We start from the raw sequence: 10772 nt of genomic DNA, 5'->3' as shown, positions 1-10772 counted from the left end.
GAGGGTGTTTTAGTAATTCAAAGTAGGCTTCTCCGTTAAACAAATACACAAAGGCTAGCCAGTACCTGTTCAGCAGCGAAAGGGCAGACCCAAAAAATGGCGGGAAAAGCAGACGACACCGGAAAGCAACCGTCGCCGTCGCCTTCTCCGTCGTCGAGGGCTGAGACGATGGAAGAAGGTTCAGAATCGTGCTGGAGAAGAGAAGTGGATCAAAACCTACAGAGGCTCCACTCTCTCATGTTCGGAGCCGACCTCGCTCTCGAGAAGCGTGATTTCTCCTCCGCACATCTCCTCGGCCTCCGCCTCCTCGGCTTCCTGCACTCCCATTCTCGTACTGACGAAGACGAGGCCTTCATCAGACCGATTCTCCATGAGGCCTTGTCGAAGGTCGACGCCGCGAGGCACGCCCTCGTTCCTGAATCTGACCGGTATCTTCACTCTCTCTTTCTCATGTAGTCGTATCAATATAGTGGAATTTTAAACTCGTTGCTCGTCTCAAATTTGATAAAAAAACTTATAATAATTAAACTTGAATTCAACTTGAATATGAGTTCTTAAAATTTAAAAATACAGCTGGATTAAGTTTATTTAATTTTTAAACAATATTAAGTATTAGTATAAAATATATGTGATATTAATATGTTGCATTAAGTTGAGAATAGTGTTCCCCAAATTGAATTGGCCTTATCTTGCTATTTGAGTGTATCAGTTACAACTCTTAAGTCGAATTTTCAACTCCTGGTGTCTAGGTTTCTTATTTGTTTCTTTTTTATTGATCCATCATCGTGAAATCACTTTTCTTATAGTCAATAACTAATATCAATTCAGTTTTGGCTTTTTATGCTGCTACTGGAATAATCCTCGGCTTTTATTAACTTGATTGTAATTATGGAATGCAGATTCTCTTGGAAAGTTTATGATTGTGTAGTAGACTGATAGGATCCCTATGATTTGCTGGGGCTTTACGTCTTAAGTTGAATCCGGATTTGGGAACTTTATGGGTTTTTTATTTTCAATTTTATTTGGCTTTTGTTTGATTTGATGGGATAATATTAATTTAATTTTCTCCTGGATAACCGGGAAAGGATGCTAGAGCTGATTACAGATTTTCTGTATTACTTCAAAGGGGAATGCCCTGCTCTCACAGAAGAATTTAATTCAATTTTGGCTAAAAAATTTTAAAAGTTGAAATTTCATAGTAACAACAACAGAAAATATGGGGCATTAATTTTTTCCTATACATATTTCAAGTTAATAGTTAAGAAGTTCAAATATATGCTGATGACGGTGTTTGTGCAACAGAAGGTGGTTACATTTGAATTTTTTCATTTAGTAAATATTTTATATAATGGAGCGCTCAGCTGTAAATTAATCGGCCACTTCAGGCAGTCTGCTTCCCGAGTGTATTTATTTTTAAAAAGTAATACTCAAATCTTTTTTATCTAATTGTCTTGAGCAGAGTTAGTGAGTTGTGTTAATGATATCTTTCTCCATCAGAGCATGCTTTCTGATTCAATGGTGATAATATGTGTTCCACATGCTTTCAGCCGAGCATTTGAACTGGCGGGCAGAGCTCCAGGTCCTGTTTTTGAAATTAAAGGGGGAATCGACATTGACAAAATAAAACAATCAAAGCATTTTCGTGCTCTTCTTCAGCAATTTGATGGAAAGACAGTAAATGAGTTGGTATGTTGTTGTTTAAAAATATTTTAATAACTTTATTGTCTTAGCGATGTTTTCTGTCTGTAGCATCCAATAGTGTGACTGGTTTCCTTTAAAAATATTATCATAAATTACATATTATTCTCAAGAGTGGGTGAATCATTTGAATTTCCTACTGCCCTTGGATATGCAATGTTGGCATTTTTGTTGAGTATTACAAGCTTGGAGCTCTGTTCTGTGCTTGTAGATTCTGTGGCTATCAAAAAACTTAGCCACTCGTTGAAATTACACAACTGATGAGAAGTATTATATATTTCAGACTGAAGATGTGGACAGACAGGACAAATTGAGTAGCAAGACCTTGAAAGTTATAAGAGAATCAAAATTGAGTCACTCATTTGGAAATGATATCTCAAGGGCAAGTAATAGCTCTACTAAATGCCCTATGAACTCCAAAACTAATGGCTCTGGTGACTGCATTATTCTAGGAAGTTCTCACTCACAGCAAAGCCATCTTAAGGGTCGCCGAATTTTTACATCTCCAAAGGTTGATGAGGAAGAAAGAGCTCATGGAAACAATCTGGGGACAAAGCGCACACATATGGAAATTAGAAGCCCAGGAGATGATAGTACGAAGTCTTCAGTAAGCAACATCGAAGCTGATACTGATGCTTCTGGAAATGGATTTGTAACTGCAAGAGCAAAACTGGTATCCATTTCAAATCTCTCAAACACTTTTTTTTTTTTTTTTGTACATCTGTGTCTCTAGGGGACATTGTATTGTCTTTTTTAATAATTTATTTTTATTGAGCCACATGTATATGGTCAACTTGTTCAAACAAACACGTAATTCAAAAAGGGCTAGATGACACTGATGTTGCTATGTTTATGTATAAAGGACACTTGCCAGTGGATAGTTGACTAAAAACCTTTACTCTTTTTGTCTAAATTGTAGGTATTACCTTTACTCTTTTTGTCTAAATTGTAGGTATTCTAAAAGCATTTGCATTAGCCGAGGTTTTAAATTATGGATCCTGGACTGCCAATTTTATGCATTTTCATTTAGATTTGAGAGATGAGGGAGCGTTAGGTTTTGATTTTTATACTATTATGTTGCTTTAAGGAAAAAGAAAAAAAAGAAAACACCATTAGGTAGACTTTTGAGTAAAATATAAATAGTAATGATGTCAAAATATCTTATTCATCATCTTTTGAAAGTTGTATTGATTTTTTATTCTTTTGCTTACTTTGTGTACATTGGGCTATGCTAATGTCTTCATTTATTTATTTATGTTATAGGAAATGGATGCAAGGCAAAGGAGAGGGTTAGCAGGATCAGCAAGTGCTTCCATGTCCCCACAAAGTGATAACAATCTCACCAATAGAGGTTATGGAGTGAAATCATATGGTTTTGCACGCCGTGGTGGCATCCGTGGTAATTTTGTTCCCCCTATCAGATCTAATGGGGGCAATGTGGGTAATATGACTTCACGAGCTGGAGGGAAGTCTGACGATGCATTAGATGACTCAACAAAAAGATGGTTCGTTGTAACTTTTTTTTTTTTCAACCATCCACCTAGCAGCTCATTATGCCATAAGTTTAATAATGTTATTAGTATGTGCCTTCATAAGAAATTTTGCAAATGTGGTGCCCATTTGCAGTCACACAGATAATCTTGTAGTGGGCAATGATAGCAGTTGCATAGTCAGGTCCCGTAATGCTGCTTCAGGCATGCTCAGTTATACTTAGTTCTTATGTGCATGTACCTTTTCCTTTAACCTAAACATTGCTACAGAGTTTCTCTCCTTCAATCATAAAGAGCTGTCATGATGCATGAACTTTTCTCTTTTTTGCTTCACTCTGTATGTGTGCGTGCACACGTGTGCCTGTGTACACATGTGCACCAAAAGAATGAAGAATTTTCCTATTCAAGTTTTAACCCATTGCATGTTCAATTCTAGTTTGGAAATGTTATGTGGTCCTGATGGCGAGCTTCCCGAAAAATTGAGGAACTTGGAGCCTCGTTTGATTGAGCATGTCAGTAATGAGATTATGGAGCGGGATCCCAATGTTCGGTGGAATGATATTGGTAAAATAAGATGCTCCGAATTTTATTCCACCTCATTAATCTATTTATTTGTCTTTGATTTTCTACTTGATAACCCATATCGACAATTTTGTAGCTGGTCTGGAGCATGCAAAAAAATGTGTGACTGAGATGGTTATATGGCCTTTATTACGTCCTGACATATTTAAAGGTTGTCGATCTCCAGGAAAAGGTCTTCTTCTCTTTGGTCCTCCAGTAAGTATTGAATACTTTTGTATGTGGGAGGTACAAATATCATCAGTTTAGTATTAGCTTAAGTACCAGTTATGTTTCAGGGAACAGGTAAAACAATGATTGGGAAAGCTATAGCTGGAGAAGCTAAAGCAACATTTTTCTACATATCTGCTAGTTCATTAACAAGCAAGTGGGTATGTTTTTAATTCTTTTAGTGTGATGGTTCATTAATATAGCATCATTTTGCATTCTTGTTCTTCTGAAAGCTGGGAAAGTTTATGAGCAAACATTAGATGCAATACCGTTATTATATTTGCATTGTGAAAAAATGTTGGTTTTTCACATTCTGTTTACTGTTGTACTGTTTTCTAGTGCTCTTTTCTTTTGGCTCATACTTTTCAATCTTTTCTCAAACCACTCCCATATTATCCATACTTCTAGCACCAAATAAGTCCTCATCCCAAAGTATTTTTCTAAAATTGTGCCCAACACTTGCTATCAAGGTTAGAAGGACTATAATAGATGCACTTATTTTCTAGGAATTGAGTTTCTGACTACTAGAAAGCAGAGGAACTGGATAAAGTTTGGCAGTATACAAGATATCATAATTGCTTATAAGTTCATCAACATGATAATTTAGTTAGATGACAAAGCTTCTAGGGACACTGGACATGTTAAAAAGTTTAGGAATATTATAAAATTTAGGAATAGATGACAAATCTATTTCTTGTAGAAATGATAAATGTGTGCATGGTCATCATTTTTCTTTTAAACATAAATTTTCGACTTGCCCGAGAAATTTATGCAATTGGGGGAGCAAATTGAGGAGTGGGTTGACTTGGAAGTTCAATGTCTTATTATGGTGCAACTGTTTAGCACAAATCAGATTCCATCCATGTAAGTAGATGATGCATGGTAGCAGTCTATGATGTTGCATGTTATAGATTAGCATTTAACTCATCAACTGCTGACTGTAGATTGGTGAGGGTGAAAAGCTAGTGAGGGCTCTCTTTGGAGTTGCCAGTTGCCGTCAGCCTGCTGTAATATTTGTTGATGAAATAGACTCACTTCTGTCTCAGGTAAGGTTGATTCTGGCACTAATGTAGAATTTGAGATGTCAAGGCATAGTGTTCCGTGGGTGCTCTGTCAACTCCCATCTAGTAGAGTTCACCACAATACATTATGCCAATAAACCCGCACAATACCCTCCTTATGGTTTATTAATGACTGTTTCAGGTTTGTTTTTTGAAACTAATCAAGTCTTACCCATGACGATGTTCTGCTGAGAAATTCTGTATGGTTGCAGCGCAAGTCAGAAGGTGAACATGAATCGAGTAGGAGACTTAAAACACAATTCCTTATTGAAATGGAAGGTTTTGACAGTGGAACTGAGCAAATTCTACTTATAGGTATTGATCAAACTCCTGTATAATTTAACCATTTTCGCTGGATATTGTTTTACCATAGCATTTAATGTCAGAGCTTCATTTAGTGAACGAACAATTTGAACCATTTTTTACTTTCTAAAAAGGCAGAGAGAGAGAGAGAGAGAGAGAGAGAGAGGAAATTACAGCCAATGAGTAGCCGCATAATGTCTTTATTTTGTTTTATTTAAGGTTCAGTTAAGTTTTTTCTGTACATATATGATCTGGATGAAATGCTGAAGTTGTCTACTATTTGTCCATACAATAAGTGGTTATGGATAGTGTTTTTGCATTAATTTCTGATTCCTGTAGTTGATGAGCTTTTTTTAACTGGCCCTGCCTCTTTCTAACTTAAAATATTTCTGGTATTCCATCATCAAATTATAAGTCATACTCTACTGTGCAGTCATTTTACAAGTAAGTGTATTATTCAGGTGCAACAAATAGACCTCAAGAGCTTGACGAAGCAGCAAGGAGGCGTCTCACCAAGCGACTCTATATCCCCCTCCCTTCTGCAGGTGCAACTTAAACCTTTCCATCTAGTTCTCAAACCACATTTAAACTATGAATTTGTGGCTAACTTCTGTCATTTGGAGATGAAGAAGCAAGAGCATGGATCATTCGTAATCTCTTAGAAAAGGATGGATTATTTAAGCTTTCGCAAGAGGATACTAATGCCATATGCAAGTTGACTGAAGGTATCTGTTTCATACAGTTCAAAAACAGTGACAAACCTATTACTGTTTAATACTCATGTTGAATCCTGACCTGCAATCTTCCCTATTGGGTTTCTGTCTGAAATTTCCTTAGTTTATACAGAAGCTGCTTTGTTTTTTTCTCTGGATCAGGGTATTCAGGATCAGACATGAAAAACTTGGTAAAGGATGCTTCTATGGGTCCACTGAGAGAGGCTCTAACACAGGGTATAGATATTACGATGCTGAAAAAGGAGGATATGAGGCCAGTAACCTTTCAGGTGATAATATGTTGACACTCCTACAGTACACACATCCTATGGCTATGAGTTTGTAATTTTGTCAACTTAATAACTCACGCTTGTTCTGCATTTTTTTTTAAGGACTTCAAGAATGCGCTGCATGAGGTTCGGCCCTCTGTTTCTTTGAATGAACTCAGTACGTATGAGGATTGGAACAAACAATTTGGAAGTATATCACTCTAGGAACCAATTTGATTATTGTAGAATGAACATAAGATTTAGTTTTCAAGCACCCTTCTTGTTATCAGTGAATTTAAGTTGACTTTCCCATTGTGAAATTGTGTTATTTAACCCCCGTGTCATTCCCCACTTATGGCCTTGCAATAATAATAATTAGATCTTTTGCTTTCTTTTCCCCATCTTTTTGTTCTCTTTTTCTCTCTGGTTATAACTAACCAATAATTAACTACTTATAACTAACACAAAATTATCCGATGACTAAGAACTACCCACAACTAACTCCCAATGACTAATAACTATCCACAACTACCTCTTAACTACCCACAACTAACTCCCGATGACTAATAACTACCCACAACTACCTCTTAATCTCTTTTTGGTATCTATTTTTAACATCCCAAAAAGTTCCGCTTTTGCACCCCATGGTACGAAGAGGTGCTTTGAGCTAAGACATAGTGTTGTTATATTATTGTGTGTGATTTTGAGATTTTCACATGGTTTTATATGTACTTGTAGTTGAGTGTATAAACCATGAGACAATCTTCATTAACAATATAATAATGATCTTGTTGGGGCTTCATAGACATAGGCACACTCTCAAGCCACATAATTTTTTTTTCCTACTTTTCTTTTGATTTGCTGTATGTGTGTGTGTGCATAATCTTAGGGTTCGTGCATGTATGTCTTCTAACACATGCACACGCTCACACACACACCCACATATATATATATATCGTTCTCTATATTATGAAGGCAGGCATGCAACAAGCCCATGTGTAGTTTGCGTGTTAATGCAAATAACAGTGACCCATTTTTGCAACTAACAATGTTGGATGGCTCTTATTATTATTATTATTATATGTAGATTAATGATGCACTCCCAATGGCAGGTGGTTTACTTTCTATATTCTTTGTTCTTTTAATTTTTTAATACATAATCTGATAAGCCAACACTATCAGTCTTATCATATCTCCCATATTTTGCAAAAGAAAATAGGGCAACTACTACAGAGTATGGTTTGAAGTCAAGTACGTAGTGGTTTACTCATGGAACTAATATAAAAATGCAGTGTTTGACCAAGTACTATTCATTGGAGAAACACTGCATGTGATGCTTTTTCACCATTCTATTATTATTGTTTTTTTTATTGAAGTCTGGTCTGGAGCAGAGTGGCTCCTTCAGGGAATAACTATTTGGACTTATAAATACTATAGTCTTAGTATTAATGATTATAAATTGAATCTTTAAAAAAAAAAAAAAAATGAAATTTGCACCAACACTACATGTGAAATGATCATTGGAAGCAATTTAAAAATGAAATTTGCACCAACACTACATGTGAAATCATCATTGGAAGCAGGAACGTGAATTCTGAGCCTCTGACTAATTTTTACCATGTGTTTGACGGTTGGGATTTTTAAGTTTCGGATTTCAGATTTTTAAGTTTCGGATTTCAATTGTGTAGAGTTTTATTTAAATCAACACAAATTTAAATCCAAATCCCGAAATCTGTGATCCCAAAAATCATAATAAAAGTCTAAGCACAGATTAGGCCTCAGCAAGTTATGAGTAACACATCTTCGGATCATGTCTCGAGTATCTGGCCTCTGGGATTGATGATGAAAAATGGCCATGGGTTAATGGTGCTATACACTCAACATTCCCAAGGAATCTTAAGTTAGATCCATCGGCCCTTTATTAATTTAATTAGCCTTTCAGGCATACTCAGCCGGAGCCAGTTCATCTCCGGCAGACAACAACCTTGAACCCACCAGCCATGTGAGCCGTCAGGAGTGGCACAAAAGCAGGAGGCCCGCCCACCCCAACCGGTCTAAGGCTGAATCGTCTTAGTACCGAAGCTACCACGTACTTCATCTGAACAAAAGCCATCTCCTTCCCTAGACACATTCTTGGACCAGCCTGAAAAACCGGAAACTTGTAGGGACACACCTGCTTCAACGTTCTCCTCTCCCTGCTCGGTTCATCAAACCACCGGTCTGGTTTGAACCTGAACCGGTCTTTCCCCCATAAACCTTCCATCCTCGCCATTCCATAGGGAAAGTATGTCACCCTGTCCCCCTTCCGAACCGGTGTGCTGTCTGGCAACAAATCGTCTCCATCAGCATACTTGGAGTCCCAGGCCACAGGCGGGTACAGCCTCATAGTCTCACAGAGGCATGCCTTCAACAATCTCATCTCCTTCAGTGACTCATAGGTTACCAATTCTCTATCACCCATCCCAGACCTTACCTCTTCCACCACTTCCTGTTCTATGTCAGGATGGTGGGAAAGCAGCCAGAAGAGCCATGTCATGGCAGCTGATGTCGTGTCCCTCCCGGCCATTATGAAGCTTATGACCATGTCTCTTATCACTTCCTCCTCGTGCCCTGCACATACCAACCTGCCCAAGAGATCATCCTGACCAGTACTGCTGCCTTCTGCTTTTTCTTTCCTCTTTTCGATTATTCTCCCCACAAATTCATGAACTTCCCCTATAGCCTTCTTGAGCTCTCGCTCCGATCCAATCCCGATCCATCTCTTGATCTTCCAAATGACAAAAATGGGGGCTGCCCCTCGCCTTGCACATATCTGTGATGCAGTATCGAAAGCTCTGGCAAGAGGGAACCACCCTGGTGGAGAAGGATTCTCTCTATCTAAGCAACATGGATCAAATCCTAATGAAACCCTGCAAACCATATCAAATGCCAGTCTCCTCAGCAACTCCTGCAAGTCCACAGCCACATTCTCCTTCCCTGCCAGTGACTCAAGCAGTGGCAACAGTCTTTCCTCAACCTCATCCTTCATTGTTTTTAAGACGAATTCCTGTAGGGACTTGGTGCTAAACTCGTGGCTAGCCAACTTGCGTTGCGCTTGCCAAAGCTCTCCATCTACGCTGAATATGCCACTGCCCAGAAAGTCCCCGAGGATCTCAGCGAAGGGCTTGCCTTTGGGGAAGTTGTCAAAGTTCGTTTTGAGTATGTACTCAATGTTGGAGGGGTTTGCTGTCACAATGGTTCGTGGGGCTCCCAACCGGTGAACCACTATGGTCTGTGTGGTTGACTCCGCAAGAAGATCAGTGTACCAGTCGAGCAGGCGATGCTGGTTCTTGTAGAAGGACACCAAGCATCCGATGATGGGGTAGTTTGGAGGACCATGGCCGGAGAACCCCCGAACTCGCCGTAAAATTAAGCACAAGTAAAGAAGCATTGATAGTGTTAAAAGAGACATGAACATGACCAATCCCATCTTGGGATGGAGATAACTAAATTTAATGAAGGAGAGTGTTAACAAAATTCTTGCTTGCAGCCATGGCAGAAGACACTGAAGTTTTAAATATATGGTGGGTAGTGGGGAATATTCCAACTGCGTGGTTTAAATGATGATTAGAGCACTGGACCTATTTGCATTCCAATTCACACCAAATTTCCTTCCATTGACAAAATCTCAATAATGAATTGGTTCGCTTCAATTTACCCATTACTTTAAGGCTGCATTTAGTTTGCAGAATGATGTGGTGAAAATAAAATAAAATAAAGTATTTCTATAAAAAAATATGAAGGGATTGAGCGATAAATTCGACTTTGCTTTATCTAATTCTATTATATTCCTATGTGCTAAATGTCACGGGAACTTAATTGGAATACATTAGGTTTTTTTACTTTTTGTTAAGTATTGACCCTTAGTGTTTGATAAAGAACAAGAGGGTCTAGATGCGTTGCACTAATTAAGAGGGTCTAATATATATATATATATATATATACACACACACACACACACACGCACGTGTGTGTATGTGTGTAGTGTACAACTAATGATATATAGATCTTTTATAGTGCTCGACTAATATGCTCGGCAAAGAGCTCTTTCCTTAATTTCTATCCTCCAATCGGTATGAGATTCAGGGATAGTTCATGTAATCGTCCAATACATTCATTTTTCACCTAAAAACCTTTCTTCTGTGATGTTTTGAAAAGTTTTATATTGTTTGCCATGATATTGATGCCCATGTGCTATCAAACTAGAGTCCTCTTAGGCGCTAGATCTAGGAGAATGGATAAAAATATGTTAATCCGAATCGAATTTGACCCGCTTAAACCAACTCATAACAGACTCGCACATTAAATTAGTCGAATGTGATTTAACCTTTTTTATCCGTCTCTAAATGAGTTGGTTGGCGGATTTAGGATTTTATCTAATAAATACTCGCTTATCCACTAAAAACTAAT

General features: G+C 38.0%; 2 protein-coding genes across 2 annotated transcripts; one reads left to right on the top strand and one right to left on the bottom strand.

Annotated features, from left to right (window-relative positions):
* Window positions 1-73: 73 nt before the first annotated feature.
* Window positions 74-6715, top strand: LOC131168260 (ATPase family AAA domain-containing protein FIGL1). The gene is made up of 13 exons (XM_058127564.1): window positions 74-428; window positions 1548-1686; window positions 1982-2371; window positions 2962-3203; window positions 3625-3752; window positions 3847-3965; window positions 4046-4138; window positions 4922-5023; window positions 5251-5353; window positions 5803-5886; window positions 5971-6066; window positions 6217-6344; window positions 6447-6715. Exons 1-13 carry the CDS (start codon window positions 97-99, stop codon window positions 6546-6548), a joined length of 2058 nt encoding a protein of 685 aa, XP_057983547.1. The 5' UTR covers window positions 74-96; the 3' UTR covers window positions 6549-6715.
* A 1117-nt stretch (window positions 6716-7832) lies between these two features.
* On the bottom strand, window positions 7833-10014 carry LOC131168261 (cytochrome P450 94B3). The gene has a single exon (XM_058127565.1). The coding sequence runs from the start codon at window positions 9790-9792 to the stop codon at window positions 8287-8289; it is 1506 nt and encodes a 501-aa protein (XP_057983548.1). The 5' UTR covers window positions 9793-10014; the 3' UTR covers window positions 7833-8286.
* Between the last annotated feature and the right edge of the window lie 758 nt (window positions 10015-10772).

The sequence above is a fragment of the Malania oleifera genome, chromosome 11 (assembly GCF_029873635.1).
Source record: "Malania oleifera isolate guangnan ecotype guangnan chromosome 11, ASM2987363v1, whole genome shotgun sequence".
NCBI lineage: Eukaryota > Viridiplantae > Streptophyta > Magnoliopsida > Santalales > Ximeniaceae > Malania > Malania oleifera.
The sequence above is the reverse complement of the archived record's forward strand: the minus strand, read 5'-3'. Positions and strand labels throughout refer to the sequence as shown.

Excerpts from the sequence above, each read along its gene's own strand:
- LOC131168260 (XM_058127564.1), top strand. The coding sequence starts at position 97 with ATGGCGGGAAAAGCAGACGACACCGGAAAGCAACCGTCGCCGTCGCCT. Across the intron at positions 2,372-2,961 it reads TAACTGCAAGAGCAAAACTG|GAAATGGATGCAAGGCAAAG; the intron begins GTATCCATTTCA and ends TTTATGTTATAG. Across the intron at positions 5,354-5,802 it reads TGAGCAAATTCTACTTATAG|GTGCAACAAATAGACCTCAA; the intron begins GTATTGATCAAA and ends TGTATTATTCAG.
- LOC131168261 (XM_058127565.1), bottom strand. The coding sequence starts at position 9,792 with ATGGGATTGGTCATGTTCATGTCTCTTTTAACACTATCAATGCTTCTT.